The 22,427-nt window shown below is 31.5% G+C and overlaps 12 protein-coding genes and 2 pseudogenes across 14 annotated transcripts, besides 12 other annotated features; 7 read left to right on the top strand and 7 right to left on the bottom strand.

Annotated features, from left to right (window-relative positions):
• Positions 1 to 5,127: part of a mobile genetic element that runs on past the window's edge.
• Positions 894 to 1,508, bottom strand: TVAGG3_0107060 (uncharacterized protein; the record flags this gene model as incomplete). Its single annotated transcript, XM_051222997.1, has 1 exon — positions 894 to 1,508. One exon carries the CDS (start codon positions 1,506 to 1,508, stop codon positions 894 to 896), a length of 615 nt encoding a protein of 204 aa, XP_051107983.1.
• Positions 1,930 to 2,817, bottom strand: TVAGG3_0107050 (protein of unknown function, DUF4106 family; the record flags this gene model as incomplete). The annotated part of the gene is made up of 1 exon (XM_051222996.1): positions 1,930 to 2,817. The coding sequence occupies one exon, from the start codon at positions 2,815 to 2,817 to the stop codon at positions 1,930 to 1,932; it is 888 nt and encodes a 295-aa protein (XP_051107982.1).
• TVAGG3_0107040 (uncharacterized protein) lies at positions 2,947 to 3,141 on the bottom strand (the record flags this gene model as incomplete). The annotated part of the gene is made up of 1 exon (XM_051222995.1): positions 2,947 to 3,141. The coding sequence occupies one exon, from the start codon at positions 3,139 to 3,141 to the stop codon at positions 2,947 to 2,949; it is 195 nt and encodes a 64-aa protein (XP_051107981.1).
• On the top strand, positions 3,393 to 3,695 carry TVAGG3_0107030 (uncharacterized protein; the record flags this gene model as incomplete). The annotated part of the gene is made up of 1 exon (XM_051222994.1): positions 3,393 to 3,695. One exon carries the CDS (start codon positions 3,393 to 3,395, stop codon positions 3,693 to 3,695), a length of 303 nt encoding a protein of 100 aa, XP_051107980.1.
• Positions 3,936 to 4,448, top strand: TVAGG3_0107020 (annotated as a pseudogene). Its single transcript has one exon. A coding segment is annotated over exon 1 (513 nt).
• On the top strand, positions 4,612 to 4,932 carry TVAGG3_0107010 (uncharacterized protein; the record flags this gene model as incomplete). Its single annotated transcript, XM_051222993.1, has 1 exon — positions 4,612 to 4,932. The coding sequence occupies one exon, from the start codon at positions 4,612 to 4,614 to the stop codon at positions 4,930 to 4,932; it is 321 nt and encodes a 106-aa protein (XP_051107979.1).
• Positions 4,933 to 5,127: a terminal%2Cinverted (terminal inverted repeat of Maverick-1B transposon ID:TVAGG3_0107000).
• Positions 5,128 to 5,174: 47 nt separating this feature from the next.
• On the bottom strand, positions 5,175 to 5,744 carry TVAGG3_0106990 (uncharacterized protein; the record flags this gene model as incomplete). Its single annotated transcript, XM_051222992.1, has 1 exon — positions 5,175 to 5,744. One exon carries the CDS (start codon positions 5,742 to 5,744, stop codon positions 5,175 to 5,177), a length of 570 nt encoding a protein of 189 aa, XP_051107978.1.
• Positions 5,175 to 9,365: a mobile genetic element.
• Positions 6,072 to 6,491, bottom strand: TVAGG3_0106980 (uncharacterized protein; the record flags this gene model as incomplete). The annotated part of the gene is made up of 1 exon (XM_051222991.1): positions 6,072 to 6,491. One exon carries the CDS (start codon positions 6,489 to 6,491, stop codon positions 6,072 to 6,074), a length of 420 nt encoding a protein of 139 aa, XP_051107977.1.
• TVAGG3_0106970 (DNA/RNA polymerase superfamily) lies at positions 7,963 to 9,365 on the bottom strand (the record flags this gene model as incomplete). The annotated part of the gene is made up of 1 exon (XM_051222990.1): positions 7,963 to 9,365. A coding segment is annotated over one exon (1,403 nt), but the record flags the coding sequence as incomplete, so codon positions are not given.
• A 117-nt stretch (positions 9,366 to 9,482) lies between these two features.
• Positions 9,483 to 9,510: a terminal%2Cinverted (terminal inverted repeat of Mariner transposon ID:TVAGG3_0106940).
• Positions 9,483 to 10,785: a mobile genetic element.
• On the top strand, positions 9,579 to 10,705 carry TVAGG3_0106950 (annotated as a pseudogene). Its single transcript has one exon. A coding segment is annotated over exon 1 (1,127 nt).
• Positions 10,758 to 10,785: a terminal%2Cinverted (terminal inverted repeat of Mariner transposon ID:TVAGG3_0106940).
• A 614-nt stretch (positions 10,786 to 11,399) lies between these two features.
• Positions 11,400 to 11,878: a mobile genetic element.
• Positions 11,872 to 14,278: a mobile genetic element.
• Positions 11,879 to 11,909: a terminal%2Cinverted (terminal inverted repeat of MuDR-5_TvMULE4 transposon ID:TVAGG3_0106900).
• On the top strand, positions 12,627 to 13,508 carry TVAGG3_0106920 (MULE transposase domain-containing protein; the record flags this gene model as incomplete). The annotated part of the gene is made up of 1 exon (XM_001307877.2): positions 12,627 to 13,508. The coding sequence occupies one exon, from the start codon at positions 12,627 to 12,629 to the stop codon at positions 13,506 to 13,508; it is 882 nt and encodes a 293-aa protein (XP_001307878.2).
• Positions 13,562 to 14,068, top strand: TVAGG3_0106910 (MULE transposase domain-containing protein; the record flags this gene model as incomplete). Its single annotated transcript, XM_001307876.1, has 1 exon — positions 13,562 to 14,068. The coding sequence occupies one exon, from the start codon at positions 13,562 to 13,564 to the stop codon at positions 14,066 to 14,068; it is 507 nt and encodes a 168-aa protein (XP_001307877.1).
• Positions 14,242 to 14,278: a terminal%2Cinverted (terminal inverted repeat of MuDR-5_TvMULE4 transposon ID:TVAGG3_0106900).
• Positions 14,279 to 16,294: 2,016 nt separating this feature from the next.
• Positions 16,295 to 16,511: a mobile genetic element.
• Positions 16,512 to 16,906: 395 nt separating this feature from the next.
• Positions 16,907 to 16,987: a mobile genetic element.
• A 333-nt stretch (positions 16,988 to 17,320) lies between these two features.
• TVAGG3_0106870 (acetylation-dependent protein binding) lies at positions 17,321 to 18,945 on the bottom strand (the record flags this gene model as incomplete). Its single annotated transcript, XM_001307875.1, has 1 exon — positions 17,624 to 18,352. One exon carries the CDS (start codon positions 18,350 to 18,352, stop codon positions 17,624 to 17,626), a length of 729 nt encoding a protein of 242 aa, XP_001307876.1.
• A 279-nt stretch (positions 18,946 to 19,224) lies between these two features.
• TVAGG3_0106860 (uncharacterized protein) lies at positions 19,225 to 22,122 on the top strand (the record flags this gene model as incomplete). Its single annotated transcript, XM_001307874.1, has 1 exon — positions 19,647 to 21,920. The coding sequence occupies one exon, from the start codon at positions 19,647 to 19,649 to the stop codon at positions 21,918 to 21,920; it is 2,274 nt and encodes a 757-aa protein (XP_001307875.1).
• Between the last annotated feature and the right edge of the window lie 305 nt (positions 22,123 to 22,427).

The following is a 22,427-nucleotide window of genomic DNA, read 5'->3' as shown; positions in this document are numbered from 1 at the left end:
TGTTGACTTCAATACTATCGCAACTTTTGTCATAACAGATGAAACAGATTTCATGGAGTTTGAAATAGATGACAAAAGAAGTTTTATAACATTTCCTAACAGAGCAGAGTATAGAATAGATAAAATTGCTGGAGTCATAGATACTCTCATAAATGAAGAAACTATTGACAACATAGATGTCGAACTCTCTTCTGAGGGAACATTGAAGTTCAGTAGCAAGAAAGAGTTCAAGATAACACGAATGAGTCATAGAGTTCAATTGCTTCTGGGTGCATACCATATGACATTTCCTTTGAAAAGTGTTGACAAAACGATTGAGATGAAATCTGTTCCATACGTATGTTATGGTAATTGTTTATACATTGAGTCAAAAATAGCTAATGTCACAGGTATTTCAGGAGTTAATAGTAAAGGTTCAGTAGAATATAAGTCTTTCTGTTATGCAGTCAATTCAATGTTCATTCCAAACGTTCCTGTCATAGCAACTCATTTAGGTAAATGGGTTCGCATTAGTCCTCATAATTTGAAAGACATGCAATTCAGACTTGTTGACTTTCAAGGAGAGCCTGTAGAACTGAAGGCACCAGTGCGAATGACTGTTGAAGTTGACTTTTTAGAAAATATTAAATGCAACAGCTTACAAGAGAACTCAGAGCTAAAAATATAAAGTATGAATGTTATGTATTAGGTCATGAACTTTGGTTGTTGCTGTTTGATGAAACAAATGAGTTAGTTATGTCAGTCAAGAGAACAGAAAAAGGCGTCAAAGGCGCCGAGCGCAAAGCGCTATATTGTGTTAGTGAAAACTGCACCAAGTCAATAAGATTAGGTTTGCATTATGAAGATGAGTTCGATACTGTTGAAGAAGTTTTGGACAGATATTACAAATTGCTTTAATTTACTAAAACATATTTCAAGCAAAGTTTATAGTAAGTAGATAGTTTTGTATACTCGTTCGAATATTTATACTTAAACTCAACTCCTGGAGTACCTGGTGTTTCAATGATGCGGATGTTACCTATTTTCATGAATGGTGGCGTTTGACCACAGCATTCGATTTCAGGGTCGAGATAGTCAATGACACATTGTTTCCCTGTTATTCGTGAGATAACATTTTCAAGGTCCTCCTTTGTTAGAATTATTTGGTTCTTGCTTATAAGATTTGTCAAAAGCTTCTTATCGTCTTTGAGTAAAATTGTTTGGTATAACTGAAGAAGGTAATGGTCTACGTTATCTGAAGGATTTGTTTGAACATTTATGTAAGGGTTGTCGTTGGCTTCTCTTGAAAGAATTTGGTCCAGTGGTGGATACTCTAACTTAACATCTGATGTAGCGTTAGCGTTTGAAGCTGAGTTTAAATTCACCGACTTAAGTTCTGGTTCTGGTTCTTTCAAACACTCTGAACTATAGTTCTTTATGACAATATTGTTTGTCGTTCGTGAGTCAACATTTGATGTTGGTTCAATTGGAACATTAACGGCACCAGCTAAGATGGATTTGCTTCTCATTTCATATAGAATAAAAACCTTTTATATGTATGAAATGAACAATACACTCGACAAGGGTTTGAATGTAAAGCTAACGAATGAAAATATTGTTGAATTCACTGAGACAGGAGCTGTGTATAAAGATGTAGAACTACTGAACAAAAGAGCAAAGGAAGAAGCAGGAACATGAACAAAGGTGGAAGCCTATAAAAATTTATGTCAATGATGGCTCAGGAGGTTCAAACATAAAGTATGCAGAAAGTTATAGAGTTTATGCTCTCAAGGGAGAGAAGCCTTCATTTAAGAACAGCTATTCTAACACATATCCTCAAAAGTTAACAGATGGAGAAGTGGATGATATGAATGACAGCAAAAATATTAACAGAAATGGCGACAGAGATGCATGGAATTTGTTTACCATCAGTCAATTGAAGGTTAAACTTTAAAACAATGTTGGTCGTTCCCATGGAATATTTTTGACTTTAATGGTATTAGTCATGATATGAATCTCAAGGTATGAACGAGGAGAGATGAGAGACTTATATGCTTCCCAAATTTCTTCAAAAGGTAATGTTATACCTGACTGTTTCCAAATGAGTTCAATATCATAACGTGAGAAACCTTGAAAGATAACGAAGTCAGTTATGAGACGTTTTATGTTTAAAGCAAGAAAACGCCATGTTTGCATAAGTATTGCTACAGTTAAGTGGTAATGTCTGACTTTAGTTATGATGTTAGCTAATGGTGAGTCTGGTTTTGAAACTAAACCTTTTCCGGCGAAGTCGTCACAAACGAGCAGAGTATTTGAAGGATACTTTTTGAAGGGGTATTTTGAAAGTTTTGACAGAATGTAGTTTGTAAGTCGTTTCATATCGTAAACTCCTGAGTACTGACGTAAGTGGTGTTTGTCAATAATTCTTTCCATCTCCTCAGAAGTCTTTTGCATTCCTGACTGTATGAACTCTACGATGGCATAATATTTCCTCTTACGTCGAATGTAACGTTGAAGAAATTCAATGAGTTCACTGTCTGGAACTTTAACGACAGAGGCTTGAACTTTTGACATAAATGTTTTCGCTGTTGAGTCCATAGAGTCTGAAGTTGCTGATATAATGATTTGGTCATAGTAAGAGTCGTTTCCTAAACGCTCTGTTATGAGTATATGACGAATTAAATTAAATGTCTTACCTGAACCCATCTTTCCACAATAGAAATAAACGCCATTTGAACAGAATTCATAATCTTTGCTGAAAGGAAGAATAAGAGAAGAGTTAAGTTTGTCTGTAGTTTCATTCATGTCTTCATCTACGTCATGTATTAAATGCTTCATTTTATCTCCATTAAAAATACAAGTCAGAAATATTCAGAACATAGCACCGAGTCTAACTGACAAGAGTATAAAGATATACTATGAACACGTTATGATGAAACCAACCAAAATTCAAGAAAGTCAGTATACTTATGAATATCCAAGGCACTGGGTAGAGTATGTAGGAGGTGAGAAAGCTATTGAAATCAGACAGGTTCGAAGTATTCCAGCAGGAAGAACAATATTATTGAAGAACTTTAATGTTTTGAGATATAATGATGAAACAAAGAAGCAAGATAGTTTTCCTGTTGCTGTGTATGTGAACTTAGATACAGGAGATGACATGAAAGTTTTTAACACAAAGCTTCAAATGGTAGTGAGAGAACAACTGACTGCGGAAGGGCATCCATTACCTTCAGAAGTTACCATAGCATATAATTTTGAAACAAACTCAATAGATTTATAAAGTCATCTCTGCAAAGAAGTCAGGTTTACATTTAATGAAGCAGATGTATATTCGAATGAAAACTTCAAAGCTATTGCATGGTTAGATAATGACGATTGCTTTAAAAATATTTAAATACAGTGACTCAACGATGTCAATAGATGACCTTCGTGGAATGTTACCATCGACATTTACAGTAGAAGGTTCAGCAGGATTGCTTACAAGATTGTCAATTGGTGGTATTTGGTCTCGTGAGAACATTGTTATAAAATCCAGTATAAGTGAATTTGCTGAAGAATCTATATTATGTCTTTCAAACTACATGTATTCGCCACCGAAGCATTATAGTATAACAAACTTTGTCAGTAAGTTTAACATAAGACTTGTCGAACCTTCTTCAATGAAAGATGTTGTGCTACCTAAAGATGAAAGGATGGACTCATTATTGAGATGATTTTAATTGCATATTAAATGAGCTTGTTCTTGAAGGTCATTCATGATGAAATAACTGTTGTAGAAGATGTTAGCAATTGTTCAACATTTTGAAGCGTATAGATGATATAAGAAATAAGTTAGATAGACCGCAAAGCGGTGAGGGCGAAGCCCGTGAGAACGCTTATGTTTCATTGACTTTCTCAGTAACGAGAACTTTTATGAGATAATATTGAAGAGAGATGATTTTAATATGGTGTAAATGGTAGCTTGGGCAGCTTTAGGCGCAATGGGAACAAAAGCATTAGCATTTGGAGCAAAAGCACTTGGAGCTTATGACGCAGTAAATAAAATGAGTGGAGGAAGGGTTTCAAAGACATTAGATGCAAATAAAGGGAAGATTGGAGGCTGGGTTGCAAAGAAGTTAAGATTAAATAAAATAGGGCTCATAAATAAAGCATCCAATTTGGTGCGACTGAGTCAGAAAATGCTTTAGGAAAGGACGACGAGTTTGCAAAACACGCAAAGACTTTAATGACCAGATGAAAGTGAAACAATGCATTTAAATAGAGTCGATGGAACTCTTCCTCCATCAGTAGTTCTTCCGTATGGTCCCTATGGAATGTATGGAAACCCTTATGAAAGACCATTTAACCCATTGACTGGTGGAAGTAACTGGTATCATTACGGCCGAAGAAGAAAGACAGTCAAGTTGGAGACAGACGTGAAGAAAGCAACTAAAAAGAAACCAAGGAAGAGAGTTATAAAGCAATGAATTCAACAGACCCAAAGGGTCAGAGCCGCTTTGCGGCTAGGGTGAAAAAAGAGGTGAGACCTCACCGCTTCACCTAAATTTATTTTTGCGCTATGTTTTCATACGTGTGGGGGTGGTGAGATCATTTATTTTTTATTTTATTTTTTATTTTATTTGGATGTAAATGACGAAAACTATTGAGATAACAAACTACAACGGTCATGAGTTCAAGAATTTGTTCTTCGTTCCTCGTGAAAATACATTCTATCAGATACGAGGGAGAAAGGGTAAAGTTAGTTTGAGCGTTTATGAAGGAATGAAGAATGGAAAGTTTATACAAGCATACGATACAAACGGTAAACGTGTTTCATTACATTTGTCAAAACTTACTAACATTTATTTTGACAGTGATTTTGACCTATATGAAGAAGAAAGTGAGTCAGAAGATTATGAGCTGTTATGTGAAGCACAGCAATGGGAGGAGTTGCAATACTTTTGTAAGTGAGAACGTTTATTTTTACATTAGTGAAGTCATTAGTGAAAACATTAGTGAATTCGTTAGTGAAGTCGTTAGTGGGTTTGTAAATATTTAAGGTTAAGTTAGTGTTGTCATTTGTGTTGTAAAAATATATGTTAACGGTTTTGTAAAGTGTCAAATTCACAAGTATTGGGTAAGGTGGAACGCAGTGCCACCATACACATGATATGTATACTAACTTTCTATTCATTTGTTTTAAATATGCTGTATTATAAAGGTTTGATATACTTTCCCGCTTCGAGTTTATGTTGAAGGATGAATTCCAAAAGTTGATCTTCATTTAAAAGTCGGGCTGAATATGGTTTAACTAATGAATCATAAATTAAAGCTTGTGCATCATTTATGGTCTGAAGGATCTGGGCGTTTTGCACCTTTAGCTGTTGAACATTTGCTACTTTCTCTTTTGGTGTTGTTTTCGGCTTTTTCTTCTTTGGCTTTTGTTCCTTTGGCTTTTGCGGCTCAGGATTATATAATTTATATAATTCATCAATATCTTCTTCTGTTAATACTTTATTTTTGAAATCTTTCAATTGTTTAAGTTGTGATTTAGTTTTTCCCTTTGTATATTCATTATTTTTAATTTTGTCTTTAATTTTAGAAATTATTTTATCATGATATTTCAAAATTTCATTTTTATAATATGAATAATAATAATCCATATCATCACCCGTTATATTGTTATTATGTTTTTGGAGATATGATTTTAATTCATAATAATTAAGAAAATTTTGATAAAGTACTAAATCATCAATTAAATTTTCTAAATCTGCGTTATCCATTTATATAAAAATAAAATAAATGTTTTAAGGGTGCCCACCTCTTTGAATCATAGTATCAAAACCATTATTTACATATTGAATCGCATCATTAACGGTTCCTTTTGTCTCTTCTGTGGCATTTTATTAAAAATAAAATTTTAAATTCATGACTCAACCCCTACGTTTTTAAATTGTATTAAATAAATGGCATACAACATCCATTTTCACAACATACAGCCTTAGTGTGTGCTCCTGTTAATGCAGTCTTACCGATTGTTAAGCGAGTCATTGACCCGTTTTTAAGTTGTAAATTAATATTCTGACCATCAAATATCACTTTATCATTTATTATATCCAAATAATTTTAGGTGTTAATTGTTTATTTTGTCGTAAACTAACACCTTTCATTTTTTGTGCAATCTTTTTAAAATCACTTCCATCAATTGAACCGTTGAATGATGTATAACACTTAGGGCATAAAGCAACCATGTTATCACCTTGTTTCTCAATTGCTAAACCCAATAACTTCTTCTCATGTGCTTTTTCTTCAGCTTTATTCTTTAATTTAGGTTTAAATTTCTCATCAAAACAGAAGAAATCAAATGGTGCGAATTTGAAAATGTTTTTATCATAAAATTGTTTATCGGTAACAATTGCTTGAAATGCTTGAGTGTTAGGAAGATTTGGGTCGCCAGCGATTGCCCAATAAGATGAATCAGTATCACCTTCAATGAAATGAAAACGATTAACATCCATGCATTTATACATAAAATCATAAATGAAAACTAAATACCAGTATTTTGCGTTATCTAAAGTAAAAAATGCCTCTTGTAAACATGTATCACATCTATAAAATCTATCTTTAAGCATCACTTGATATGTATCCTCACCTATTTCTCTTATGTTTTTAAACTTATTTGACATACATGCAACGCGTGCCTTCTGTGCATTCATTATTTTAGTCTTTGCGTAATTTTGTGTATTCATTGCATCGTAACCATATGATCCATTAAGCGAAATCTTGCAAAATAAACTTTTTCCTTTATTTTCTTCTAATTCAGCCTTTTGTCTTTCGTTCATAAATTCGTTCGCAAATTCATTAAAACAAGTGTTTTTCGTAAATGTTAAAATTGATTGAATGTCATCAATGATAAAATTAAACCTGTCGATTAGATACCATAGATAATAAGAAGAAAATGGTTGATATTGGTTGTGTGTTGATGCTAACTGAGTTAATTTCCTCTGTTTCTGGTCAACTGGTAGATTGTTTGATTTCATGTAATTATACATAAAACTGCCAATTGTTTTTTCATCTGTGATAATATCTAAGTTTCTTATTATCGGTAAAAAGTTTATGTAATCATTAATGTATTTTTCATCAATGTGACCCTTTACTTCAGCCACGAATAAAGTATTTTTCTTCTTAATTATTCCCAGTGCTTTTGCTTTCTTTGTTGCTGTATCACAAATGATAACACCATTCAATCTTCCCGGCATATACATTTTATGGTCAGTATATTGAATGAAATCATGAGGATTAGATGAAAATGATGAAGGATATAATGAATTAAAATCAACACCAACGAAATGAGTCATGATGTTGGAAGTGTCCTCATTTGATACAGTTTTAGTTTCTGGACTATATGAAAGTTTATTAATGTGCGTGATTCCTTTAAGATTTACTCTATGTTGAACATTTGATAAACCACCAGTAATTCCATTACGGAGAATGTGATAAGCTTCAACTGAATCTAAAGTCATTGGTAAATTATTTTTTAATGCATAATTTCTTAAATTGATTCTTAAACGTTGAACATCTTCATCTTTATTTGATTTCACGACATTGCAATAACAACACATTAACTGACAATTTTCTTTAGTATGTGGTTTTTCATTATCTATTCTATCCAATGTTGGTTTATTTGCATATGTAAACGCTTTACCACACATTTTGCATTTAGATGAAAGGATTAAATCGTGATAGTATTGAAAATCATCCATTGAAACATTATTTTTAGTATCCCTTTCTGCTTTTTCATCTTGTTTCTTATATGATTCAATTTTATATTTCCAATACTTTTTCGTTAATTCAAAACTTGATTCTATCTCTTCCTCAGGATATTTTTCATTAGGATTAAAGTCTTTATATGCTAAAGCGTAACGAATCATTGAAGCATTCGATGATAAAGAAAGATTATGAAGCGTGTCAATTTTATAAACAAATGTTTCTTCAATAATTTTATCGATTGGGTCAATCATAATTTCAACATCTTTATTGCAATAATGAATAAAATATTCTAATCTATTCTTAAAATTTTTAGCATCATTGAGATATATTTGATAATCACTATCTGATATAGTTTCTTGGGTTAATGCTGAATAAAATGAATCTTTCGTGAATGGTTCCTCTTTATATAATTCTTCTTCGTAATTCTCCCATGTGATGAATTGATAAGGGAAAAAGGATTTAACACGTGATTTATTGTTTCCGAAATCTTGAGTGAATTGGTCTAATGTCCCACCCGCTATATAATTTCTGATGTCAATAAATCTCAATTCATATGGAGCGTTTGTTTTCTTTACAATGACTTGCTTAAATTGAGAAGAAGAACCCAGCATTGATTTTATTTTCCATTTTGCAGTGTTTAAATCACGAAGAATTAAATTTAAATCAAACTTTCCCGAATTAAAACCTATGATATTCACTTTATTGAATTCCTCATCTAGAAGTTCTTTAAATGCTTCCTTCTGTTTTTCATTTAATGTTTGCGGCTTCAATAATTCATCGTATTGTTTCATATTTGATTCAACAACTAATGAACAGGTTGAAAATAAAAACTCAATCCAATCAGAAATAAAAGAATCACTCGAAGTTAAGCAAAAATTCCTCGTATATGTTTTATCGTTTAATTTAACCGTTGATGATACCATGAATGGTTTTAAGTAAGCGTTCAAAGTTGCACACTCAGAAAGTTGTAATTCTTCTTTAGTCTCTAATGTTTCGAAGTCAAAAGTAATATAATATCTTGTCGGTTTATAATATTCCTGCAAATTGTGAGCTAATAACCACTGATATATCTTCTGTTTCGTAATATGTGGTGCATATGGTTGCTGTGTCTTTTGCAACTGAACGTCTTGAATTAATCTTCCATTATTTTCTTTACATTTCTCACAATGCTTTAAAAATCTTCTTTGGTTTTTCCTTTCTGGATCATCACGGATAGAATAAACTTCTTCTTTACAATATGGGCAAACTTTATATCCTGTGAGTGCTTCAACGTCTGTTATTCTGTCAGCGTGAAGTTTTCCACATGGACTCTGTGTTAATAAAATATTTACTGTTTCAAATTCTGGATCTATCATTATTGATTCCACTAATGGAAAGTCTACCTTATTTATGTCCACGTCTTCTGGTTGAGGATCACAATAATAGAAATCAATATTAACATTTAACATTCTCGCTAATCTCTCACTTTCTGATGAAATGTCAAACCCTTCATATGCATCTATTGCTTCATTTAAATAGCTTCTACGAGTTTTAGGATTAACACCATCAGGAATGTTATAGAAGCGTTTAAATAACCTTCTACCTTCTGCTCTAATTTGATTATCATTCATTTTAGCTGTTCCGTTTTTGTTCATTTATGTAAGAATAAAAAATTAAAAAATAAATAAAAATAAAGTTTATTTTTTAAAGCCCATAAAATGAATTAAGAACACATAATTTTTTATCATCTGCGACGTGACGAATACATTTTATAGGGTGTCCAAAGGTGCGTTTAGCACAGCGCTCTATATGAGATTATTAAAGGAGATATATGCTGATTATAAATATATAATAAAAAATATGAATATATGTATATGATGAGTATGTTGTATTTTGGCGCCATGCCGGGATATAAAATGAATTTTGAGACAAGAGGCGGTTTCGCGGGAAATTTTGGCGGGATTTTTTTCATTTTTTTAATGAATCATAAAGAAAACATCCTCGCTCTTGCAAAAAAATGCAAAGACTGTAAAAAAATCTACGAGACATTGGTAAAATGCTTCGGTATGGATGCTCCTAGCTATTCCACTGTAACGTATCATATTAGGATGTATCACTTCATGAACAAAAAGGCACCCATCATAAAAATTGACAAAAAATCGCCGGATCAAAGAAAAATCAAAGCAATTCTTCAAGCGCTAGATGAAGACCCAAGAGCATCACTCAGAAGGATAGAGGAGATGACAAAGATACCACGTACAACAGTCAGTTATTATCTGCACAATTATTTGAACTACAAACTAGCGTATACACGTTGGGTTCCGCACAACCTTAATTCAGTTCAAAAAAATCTAGAGTCCAATCTTCGAAAGAGCTCCTCTCTATATTGGGTGCGTATCAATCCAAGAAGTTTCGCTTTTTAGTAACAGGGGATGAGTCTTGGTTCCAATATGCAACAGAAGCCAAAATCATGTGGATCCCGAAGGATGAAAATCCGCAAACATTCCCGAAGAAAAAAATTGACACACCAATGATGATGTTGTCGGTTTTTTGGGGCGTGAATGGCATCATCGCAATTGATATTCTTCAAAAACCTAATACGATGAATGCTCAGTATCTAATTGACAATGTTCTTACTCAAATTATCAATTCTGATGAGTTTGAGAAATCCAAACAACAAAAACAAAAGTTTGCAATTCATTTTGATAATTCAAGAGTTCACAAAAGTCATAAGGTAATGAATTACTTGGTGGAAAACAATGTCAAAGTTGTTCCAAGCCCAATTTATTCACCTGATATTGCACCCTCTGACTTTTATTTATTCGGCACGCTAAAAAAGAGAGCTGAAGGACGCGAATTCGCGAGTCCAGATGATCTTGAAAATTTTGTAAGAGAGCAATTTGAGCAATTTTCTCATGATGATTTAAAGCGTGTCTTTCAAGCCTGGATCGATCGCTGCGAACGCGTGATTGAATCCAATGGTGATTATATTTAAATAAACTTTATATATATGTAACTTGTTTATTTCTATTCACGGTATTCAGGTTTGTGCTAAACATACCTTTGGACACCCTATAATTTACTCAAGAATGCGTACCCTGATACATTAAATCTAATTCCTGTCTTATTTAATTTCACAACTTTGAAAAGGAATGTATGAATAGCTATAAAATGATGAGAAGATGTTTTATGGGTTGCTTCCATTTTTTCTGAAATAAATGAATAAATATAATGTTTATAAGTTTTCATATCTTTTATGTTCTTAATAACGAATGGTATAGACCTTTCAACTTCGTCTTCCTTCGGTGCTGTTCTTTCATATGAAACATTATTAGTATCTTCAATAATGAAACCACAATCACACAAAATTTTATAGGTTCCAATGGTTTCTTTTGATATTTTATCTAATAAATCAAAAACTATATCAACACCTGTGCATTTATTTAAATAATAATTTGTGTAAATATCATGATCTTCTTTCTTAATCGTATTAGTTGCATATGTCATGTTTTTAAGAGCTTTTTTGAATTTTTCGGAATCGAGAGGGGGTGAAAGTAAGATACATGGATAATCTCCATCGTCAATAAACTGAAGCTTATGTTTACGAATAAATTTAGTACCTTCTTCTGAAAGTGTTTCGTCTCTTTCACCATCTAATAAATTTTGTGTTGATTCTGAGACATAATTTTTATATCTTTCTTCATGAGATTTCTGTACTTCTGATTCTGAAGCTGGGATATTCATTAAATCCTCTACTTCATTTTCAACTTCTCTTAATTCCTTAATTTTTTCATCTATTTCATCTCTTATTTTTTTCAGTTTTTCAATTTCATCGTATTCATCATCATCTTTAATCCGTTCTTCATAATATTCAGAGAAAACATCAGGTTCTTTAGGTTTTTCTTCTTCAGATGTAGGATATAAGAAATTTATAACATCATCTTTATTCATTTTTCCATCATAATCTAAATCATTTAATAACTCGGCAAATTTTTGACAATTTCTTAAATAATATTTATTAACTTCATAACCCACCTCCTCTAATATATCCTTTATTTCCTCGTTTGTGAATCCTAATTTTTTAACGTTGTTAGTTTTGACGCTCATTTCATACAAAATAAAAAAATAAAATAATAAACATAACTAAGTTTTAATTTTTCGGAGAAAGGGACAGACTAGCCCATTGTCACTTTTTAATTTAGCAAATGAATGCTTATGGAGTGGAGTTTTTGGGTAAATCTGATTTGCTTATAAATGAAATAAAATCAAAAGAAACCATATTGGCATTATATTATGCAAAAATAAATGATCTTACTTAGTACTTTTAAAGTTAATTTCAGAAAAAATTTGACACAATGGTATCCGGCACATACAAGTGGTGTACAACCAAAATATAAGTTGGTTTAAACATATATTGCTATATCTCATGATCTTACTTAGTACTTTTAAAGTTAATTTCAGAAAAAATTTGACACAATGGTATCCGGCACATACAAGTGGTGTACAACCAAAATATAAGTTGGTTTAAACATATATTGCTATATCTCATGATCTTACTTAGTACTTTTAAAGTTAATTTCAGAAAAAATTTGACACAATGGTATCCGGCACATACAAGTGGTGTACAACCAAAATATAAGTTGGTTTAAACATATATTGCTATATCTCATGATCTTACTTAGTACTTTTAAAGTTAATTTCAGAAAAAATTTGACACAATGGTATCCGGCACATACAAGTGGTGTACAACCAAAATTTCATATCCCTAGTTTTACATTTATGTTTAGTTTTATTTCACCTAATTTTCAAAGATCATAATTGAATTAGATGGTCAAGCTATTCAAAACACTACCAAGCTTATCAAAATAAGACCAATATATTCAAAATTCTTTATTCTTTCAAATCATTTCATTTTAATGCAGATCCAAGATCACGAACTCACATATATCGAGTTGCTTAAGTATGGAGTGCAACAAGAAATCCAAGCAGGTTGTAGTTATTCATATAAAACTAGGAAAGAAAGAAATCAAATCCAAATTAATTGTAAGTGGCCGAATTGTCCATGTCGATTCCTTGTTGATACACTTCCCGATGACAAGTACCACATACGAAAATGTATTAACACCCACAATCATTCTGCCCCTTTTCCAAACAAATCACAACAAATTACATCATATTTTTATAGATCTTATTTAACAAGATATTTTGAATCAAATCAAGACCGTGTTTACGCACAATTAAGGTGTTTCAAAGATCTTAATATCCCATTTGATAGTGGGATCATTCCGGAAATGTTTCAACAATCTACAGATGCTTTAAAAAAGTTTTCTAAACGCCTTCATGCAATCAATACCCGTTTCTCAGCGGATGATGTTACATCTCTTGCAATTTTTGTCGACATGGTTAAGAGTCATTCGCCGGATGATCTCATCGAGTTTATTCACGAGCCAGATCGTATGATTTTCTATTACGCCCCATTCGAAGCAAATGCTTTTTCACATCAAATACAAACTTATCACATTGATTCCACTTATAAGCTCTTGCGCTCTCGCATACCATTTTATGCCGTCACTGGCAAATTCGCGGAATCAATTGTTTTCCGTTTTTGTATTTTTTCGTTTGGCCCGACACAAGTGAAAATATACAAGTTTGTCTCACAGCATATTTTGGCTCCATCAATCGCGAACCATCTTATTTTTCAATGGACTGCGCACCTCAAATCACAAATGCTGTTGAAACAGCCATCCCCTTATGCCAGATCATTTGGTGTGGCGTTCATGTGTTGCGCGCTGTCATGAGAAAGGCTGAAAAGTTTCAAGATCGTTCCAACTTCGAAACTTTCTATAACTTAATGAAGTTATTGGTCTTTGGTTCTGAAGAGGAAGAAATTGATCCTGATGAAGTTTACAACAATTTAGATGAAATTTTAAATGAGGAACCTGCTGCCCGTGAATACTTTGACCGACAGTGGCGCCATCATCTTGACAGGTGGATGCTTCGCTATAGAAATGAAGGAGATGGAACAAACAACATCTCAGAATCACATTTCAAGGTTTTGAAGCACCAGTACTTCCCAGAAAGGCGAAATCTTCGACTCGATGAACTTGTCATCGAGTTATATTCCAGTGTTGTTCCTTCATTCCTGATTAAGTTGCAAATTAAAGGTCTGGATTCAGAGAGAAGTGTTAAAGTTATCAAAAAAGTCACAAGAGATTTCGAAGAAATGGCACAATTTAAAAAAGTCGAATGCATCAGTATGCTTGAAGCTGTTCAGAAAGGTCTGAAAAATGATACACTTGATCCCAACATTGTTTACTCAACATTAAAAATATTATTGCAAAGAAAACATTTGATTTAATAAACATTTAATTTATTATAATTAATTTTTTATTACAGTATAGTAAAAATGCTATAAATAAATTATTATATTTTATTAAAATGTGACTTTTAATAGTAAGTGAATAAAATAAATCAGGAATTGGGAAAGAAATAAGGTTAATTAAAAATAATGAAAATTACAAGTTTAAGGTTAATGAAAAGTGACAATGGGCGAGTTTGTCCCCCACTCAATTTTTCGTAAGACATGAATTTTTAAAGTTTATTTTTTAAAATTTTTTTATTTTTTATTTCATTATGGTAGTGAATCTTTCATTCATGAAAATAATTATTTCTAATTTCTTTTACTCTCTCGTATATACTAGATTTAAAGAATTCAGAACATTTCCCATAATCTCCTAAATGTTTTCTTATCCCTAACGTGTGCCAGTTATTATATGAAACTGAATAAACTTTATCTTTATCTTTACACCTTTCATCACTTCCAATATATTTATATCTCAGTTTTGATTTATTGGTTTCATATTCATTAGCGTTTAATAATTCACAGTCTTCCTTTTTAAATTGATGTTTAAGATATTCAGGATTAACAATTCTATAATATTGCTTCCCTTTAAATCTTTGAATATAAACAGGGACACCATCCTCTAAAATTCGATAATCTATTTTATCTGGTTTTACTTGTTGGGTCATTTATGTAAGAATAAAAAAATAAATTATTTTAAAATTAATGTTAATTTTTTTAATGGTTTATTTTTTAAAAAAAAATTATTTTTTATTTCATTATGTATGGGCTGAGTGTAAATGTCTTACAATTTTGAAAATTTTTTAAATCTTGATTTATTCAAAAACGTAAGAATAAAAACTGTAAGAATCATACATTTTTTACTTCATATGTTAAAAAAATGATACAAAATTGCTCGATATTGTATGAATTCTTACGTTTACAAAAAAAGTCACAAAACCCATCATATCCTACTACTCATATATATATTAAACTAAAACAAACGAAATTTTATTCTCTGGCATTAGATTCATTATCACTATCTGTATATCAACTGAAAAACAAAGTAGTACAAATTTTACTAAAAAGTGACACACTTGTAGAAAAGTGACAGACCTGTAAAGACGATAGCAAAATAATCGTCACACCATTAAACAAATCGGTTTAAAATTTAAGGAAGGTTCGAAAAAGTGATAAAAGCAACCAAATGAAGAAAAAGACATGTTCGAACCCGCTCGCTTCGCTCGCGTGTTCTCACAATCTTGAAAAAGAACAACAAATTACGTTCGAAAACGCTTGCGGATTTTCATGATAAGATATTTTAAAAAGTTTTAATATTTTTTATTATTTCTACTAAATCGGCTTATTAATTATACTTATCTTTTTTTCTACTATAAGCTAATAAATGGCTGAATAAAACTTAATAGTTGACTAAATATATTTTTAAGAATAGATCTGACCAAATATGTCTCAATTGTTGACCAGTCTTATACTCAAAATATGACTTGTTTTCCATTCAAAATTGAATGTGTTAAAGTTTTTCGAAATTTCACTTCATTTCTCGATCAAGGAGTTAAGGTGGAAGACTACATTTTGCACCAAAAGATGTATTTAAGTTAGGTTAGCTCGGCAAACACCGAGCAAATTAAAATTAACGTACAATTTAACGTACATTTAAAAACTCTTGACACGCATGTGTCACCAAAAGCACAAAAATTAGCTCTGACTACAAGCAGATGATTATGAACTCACAGATATCACGGAAACTCATAATCATCCAACTACTGGTGTTATGAAAAATACAAACAAATATGACACTAATTCTTATTTTGATTGTTCATTTTTAACAACTTATCTACAGAATGGCGGTGATCCTTTAACAGCACAGGAGGAAATATATTCAGATCTGGATTTACCAGATAAAGAAGAAATAAGAAAATATTTTTGTCTCTCAGCAAGAAATTTTTCAAATCTTATCACAAAAGTGACTGAAAAACAACAGGCAAATGATTTTTTAAATCAAAATCAATTTTTCAGTACAATATTATATGTAGATAAATTCAAATTAGAACACAAAAAGAATCGGGCAGATTTTGATGTGGATAATTATGATGATCCAAAAAATTTAATTTATATATTTTGTGAGGAAGATATGAAAAACTTAATGGAAAAAGTGACAGATTATTTAATCGATGCCACGCATTCACTTTTAAAGTGCAGAATGTTTTATATATATATATATATCATTTCCAATTTGCTATTTTATCGTTTATCCAAATACTGGTGAAAATATTGCAAAATGTCTCACAATTTTATTTGACTGGGCAAAAATTGTTCCAAAACATTTTATGTCAGATTGTGCTTTGGAAATAGCAAAAGGTATTCAATTAGCTTATCCTGAAACTATTTTACATTGGTGCGCAGTACACGTAATGCGCGCTTTACGCAATAAATTGAATGAGTTTGTTTTGTCAAAAGACGATAAGGCAAAAATTGACAAAATTATGAACTGTTTAGCCTATGGAAGGAACACAAAATTAGAATGGGTCCAAAATAATTTCGACGAAATTTCAAAATTTTTGGAAAATAATCAGGAAGCAATTAATTATTTTCAAACACAGTGGTTTTCAAATCAAGAAAAATGGGTAGCGGCAAATCGGGATATTAAATATTCTTTAACAAAAAATATCTCCGAATCAATAAACAAAAAAGTTATATCGTTACTCATGAAAAAGAAAAGATGAGATTATCAAAACATTCCATTTAAATATAATTGAGAAAAAGAATTAATAAAAGCTTATTTATATTTATTAAAAAAATTATATTTGAAATTAAATTTTTTATCAAATGAGTTTAAGGAGATGTGAAGCTCCCTTTCGTAATGCTAGGGAGCTTCAGGGCTCCTGCAGCGAAGAAGGCTTCGCCGAATATGTAATCCACAAAAAAAATAATAGTCCAGTTTGCCTTGCGCCCAATCACGATGATCAGTCGTTGGTATTCCGAAATGAACGCAACCAAATTCAAATCGGAATATCTCGAATAGGCGCTCGGCGAAACTGGGCTATTATAAATTAATTTACCCTTTTGTTAAATTTTAAACGATTTTTCAAAAAAAAGTCACTTTTTAGTAAAAATTGGGGTTGCCCTGATCAACATACACCGCACAAATTTATTCAAAATAATTGCAAAAACCCCGGCCCATATTTTACTTCGTGCAATGCAAAATCAAAATGAACAAACAAATAAATAAAAATAAAAATAATTTCGTATATTTTTTATTCCGTAATTTTCAAAAAATTTACCACTGCGTGATTTCCACGGAATTATATCACGGGCTATGGCATGAGAAAGTTTAATTTTTTTTTCAAACTTCACATATCCAAAAATTGGCCAGCTTGGTAATTTGTGATGAAGGAAGTTTGCGCTTTTGGCAATTCCGGATAAAATTCATTTTATCATGAAGAAAAGTGTCAAAAAATTGAATAGTTGTAAATTTCATGATTGAATTTGATCTCTATTCATTTAGGTAACTAAATTCCTCTAATATGATCAAAATAACTATATTCTAAAACATTATTCAGGAGTTATTTGTGGATTTGGGATATCTACAGTTTTTTTGTTTTTGTTTTTGTTTTCATTTTCGATTTCATGTCGTAATATATTGAGTGCGTATGATGTCATAAAGCCAAGATCAATTGTAATTGTCGATTCTGTTCTTTCAATATCAGGATCAAGGTCTTGAAATATGGAAATATACTTTTGCACTGTTTCGTCTGATCTACAACGATATAAATACTGACAGAAGTTTGATAAAATTGTATCATCAAAATATGGTTCTTCTTCTTGTTCAACTGGCCTAAGCCTTGCGCATATTAAGTCTTGTGAATCTTTGACAATAAATTGGATCTTTGAAATTGGTGCATTTACAATAGATTCGTGAAGATGAGTTAATAATGTCTGAAAATCAAATGTAGGTTTAGTATTTTTCTTAATGTATGCTAATTGCTTCTTTTCGATCGCTTCTTCGAATATTTGACCCAATGTTGAAATCATTAAACCGATTTTTGTTGATTTTCCATAGAATCTACTTGATTCTGTGAATGACCTATTCATATCGTGTATAAATTCTAGAAAATTATGATAAATATTTGAAAGTATATTCTCTTTGATTTGGTCAAGTGTTAAAACGTGAGAATTTATCTTTGTATATTGCTCAATCTTTTCAATTACATATGGTCTAAGTGGTGATGCATTGATTTCATCAATACATTCTAAACATGCTGACTTCACCGAAATTTCCATTTCCAAAATAAAAAAGTTTACTTATGAAATCTTAAAGATCACAATGATATTTATTTAGCATTAAATTCGAAAGGGTATAAAATCACAAATAGAAAAAAAAATCATAAGAAGAAATTTATTCGACACGAAAGTAGCATTATAACGCATATCAATTAAATTGTAAGCTTTATGTGAGGGTACCTACAATATATAGATGACGAATTATTGCAAAAGTTCTTGAAATAATTTGTAGAGATGCTACTTCCAAACATTTGACTGTTTTTGTTCCCTGGAACAAGATGCACTGGTATTATTGAAGATTTTGATTTGTCTTTTTACTTGTTTCTTTTTAAGCGTCAATATTTCATATCAAAATAGTATTTGTTTTGCCTCTGTTCTTATAGTTTTTCTCGACCTGGCGATAGTATTTTGATTTCTCGATGTTTTCGATTTGATTTGTTTTTTACATTGGAGAAAATCTTGACGAATTGCAAAACCTGATGAATATTTAACTCTCTGATCAGCAAGAGCGACAAATCTATTAAGTTTGATGTTCAGAATTATGCGTTATTCTTTGGCTATTCCTATTTTAGGAGATATATTTTTGTTTTCCAATTGTCATACTTCAATTTTGAGAGTCATTCAATTCTAACCAGATTTTTGCATTCGCCTTCTTGCTCAGCTAAGACCTTAAGAGGAAAGGATCTATGAGCATATGCACCAGCATAGAATGACATATGAAGCGAATATATTTTCATTAAATCAAACATTATATCATCCTTGGAAATATGAATTTTTGATCCCATACAAAAAAAACATTTCTTTTTATACAACAAATCGAACATATGATTAAAAAAATTGTATATGAATTTTGACACAAATGTGACAATTCCCGAAAATTCAATCCATTGACAATGACGCATTTCGCTGGTGGTATGGAATAGAGGATGATCCAGATAGTCCCGTCCAAAACCCTCAAATTGATACACCTTATGAAATGGCCTTTATTTGGAACCGCGTTTGCCCTTTCGTTTTGGCTTCAATTGATTCATTAATCGAGGGTGATAGATATTGGAAAACGATTCATCGAGTATTCGAAACATATTTCAGTGAAGATGATATTCCAGATCCACTAGTTGATTTTCCAGCGTTTGTAATTTTCTTATTTCGGAACAAAAATTTTTTACATCTTAATAATTTCGATAATTGCAAAAGATATATCGATAAATTCCATACAGAAAACCTCCAAGAGTTCTTTTTATGTCAATTTGTATATGCAATTGCAGAACCTATCGATATTTTCAGGATTTTTTACATGTTTCATCAACTCAAGTATCCTTTATGGATTGAATTTCTCAAAACAAAAGGCGCTATCGAACGAGCAATCGATCTTTTCATTACTTTTTTGATAGAATTGAATGTTGATGAGGAACCATATGACTACCGTATCCATTTAGCATCATTTTTGACAGATCTAGTATGTGAGAATAACTATATACCCAATCTTGCAGAGCAAACAATAAAAAGTTTGTATGATAAATTAAACAAGATCATGAAACACTGTCCGCCCGATTCCGCTGTTACCATCTTCCGATGCATCGTCAGGATCAACGATATCTGGCTCGATAAAGCCACTTCAGAAGAAAAAACCGCCAGAATCAAGAGAATTATCGACAGCGCGATAGAACAAGAGATAATACGAGGCATGGCCCTGACATACGTTCAGAAATTTGCTGGCAAAATTATTCCTTACAGAAAAATTGTAAATACACTAACAAAAAGCAATCCAAGTGATATCTACCTTCTACAGACCATCTACAAGTGCGCAATAGATGGAGATGAGTATTCCAGGTACTACGCGTTGAAATTTTTCGCAAGATATATGACAATTCACAAATATCTTATGAGAACAGCTGCAAATCTCTTCTTTAGCATCATGGAAAGATTCGAGACCATTGAAGAAGAAATAAAATGGGTTCCTATCTTTATTAATATGATATTTGTTTATATTAAACTTGCAACAGACGCTAATAGGTACAAAGGACGTGTATTACTACTCTGTTCAATACTATCTAGTGATATCACTCAAAAAGTTCCTTGGTTGAAAAATCAAATTCTTGATTCAGCCAGTTCTTGTTGTAACAAGTATCCAACGTGTTCATTCTTATCGAAGTTCTTTCCTATACATGATACATCATCTCCTGGCTTCGAAAAAGCTCTAAATAAACTAACAAATCTGAAATTTTCCCTGAAATTCATTCCTTTCCGTCCAAACTCCCTTTTATTCATCGAAGGATTGAACATGCACAAGCCCAAGCTCAAAATATCAGAGCAGGAGATCAAAAGTATCACAGGTGAAGAATCATCTTTTGAATTACGACCACAATCAATGAAATTCGTCAGTATTGATTACGGACTGACGAAACAAGACCAGAAACACAATATAGAAGACTTAGAAGAGTTCATTTCGCAAACGCAAGACCAATTTAAACAAATCAGAGACACGATGATGTCAAAACATTATCCAGATCATAATAATTTCCATCCGAGTTTGAGATCAAAAATTATGTCAGTTAATATTGTTTTGAAAGAAAATGCCAAAAAAATTTATCATTACCAGAAATATGTGATTGATGAATTCATTGATATTGCAAGTGAGATTATTGATGTTTCTTCGAAGCACAGGTATTTAGTTGCCAACATCAAATCGATGACGAAAATCATGCAATCTTTGTTACTTAATTCTAATGAATATTTGACTTTGAAAAGAGAAAAAAATATAATTAGCAGATACGCCATAAATTTATCTTCTCAATCCAAAAAATATATAATGGAAAATCCGCAAACATCTGTATATAACTCATTCCAAACAGGACAACGTTCTGCTAACATAAAAATACATTATTTGGCACCAGGAGCTTTGGATGAAAATATTTCTGAATATGTCAGAAAAATTTGTTTAGAAAATGGTCAAAATTTGTCAGATTTTGTCAAAACACAAAACGTGACATCATTAGTTTCTGACACATATGCATTATCATTTGTTATTATTGAAGATGTTAATTTAGATAGAAATTCTGATTTGACAGTTCCGATTATTGTAAATTCATTATTTAGATACGCATTTGATAATGCTTATAATGATGAATCTATTCTTAATCGGTATAAAGAAGAGGATGGAAGGTTTTTGTCGATTTGTCCAAAAATTTTGAGTATTGATATAAATAACCTTAAAATTCGACCAGAAATCATCAGAAAAATTTCGGTTTTTAAGACAGTGAAAGGATTATTGGCATCATGTCATCATTCTTTGTTCCACACGATGAGTTATTCTAATCCTGTTGATATTTCTTTCGAATTGTACAAAGCAATCTGTCAATTACCGAATCTGGCGAATAATCCAACATTGACTAACGAAGAATCATCATGGTTCTTGTTGTTTTTGATTTGTAATGATCCTCCGCCAAATGTTTTCTCTATTTCCAAGTTTTTGAAGAAATTCGAACAAACTGTTACTTCTTTGGAACTTATTGTATCAATGAATATCTTTCATAGAAGTATTTCTCTAGCTTTTGAGAATTTTATATAAATTTAACTTTGTTATTTACATAAAGTAATCGTGTTTGTAATATAAATCTATTTGATTTTTTTAAGGATGCATCTATTTCCACCTAACTTTAAATCAAATTTCTGACAGTCGGCGTTAAGTGTTATTGGAAATTAAATTCATATAGGCGTAAGCGCACATTTAAAAAAGGTTACTTCTAATCAGCTGCATAGAGAATAGTGTAATTATCATTAGAAAAAAAATTGAAAACCTAGCTTTATGATCAATGAGTTCCTAATATATCGTTTTGCGAAAGAATGTCAGAAAGTCGTATGTGTATCCTTATAGCTTCGTCCATGACAAACGGTCTTCATATCTTATTTATTCTCTCATATGCAATTTTTGCACTATAAATATGAAAAAGTTCAAAAAGCTACAACTTGGGTGTTTTTTAATGCTCATATGAAGTCCTGAATAGCGGATTTTGATCAAAAAGAGATAATAAGACTCCATTGTCTGTCAAAGTTCCATAATAAGAAAAAGATCGGT

The sequence above is a fragment of the Trichomonas vaginalis genome, chromosome IV (assembly GCF_026262505.1).
Source record: "Trichomonas vaginalis G3 chromosome IV, whole genome shotgun sequence".
NCBI lineage: Eukaryota > Parabasalia > Trichomonadida > Trichomonadidae > Trichomonas > Trichomonas vaginalis.
The sequence above is the reverse complement of the archived record's forward strand: the minus strand, read 5'-3'. Positions and strand labels throughout refer to the sequence as shown.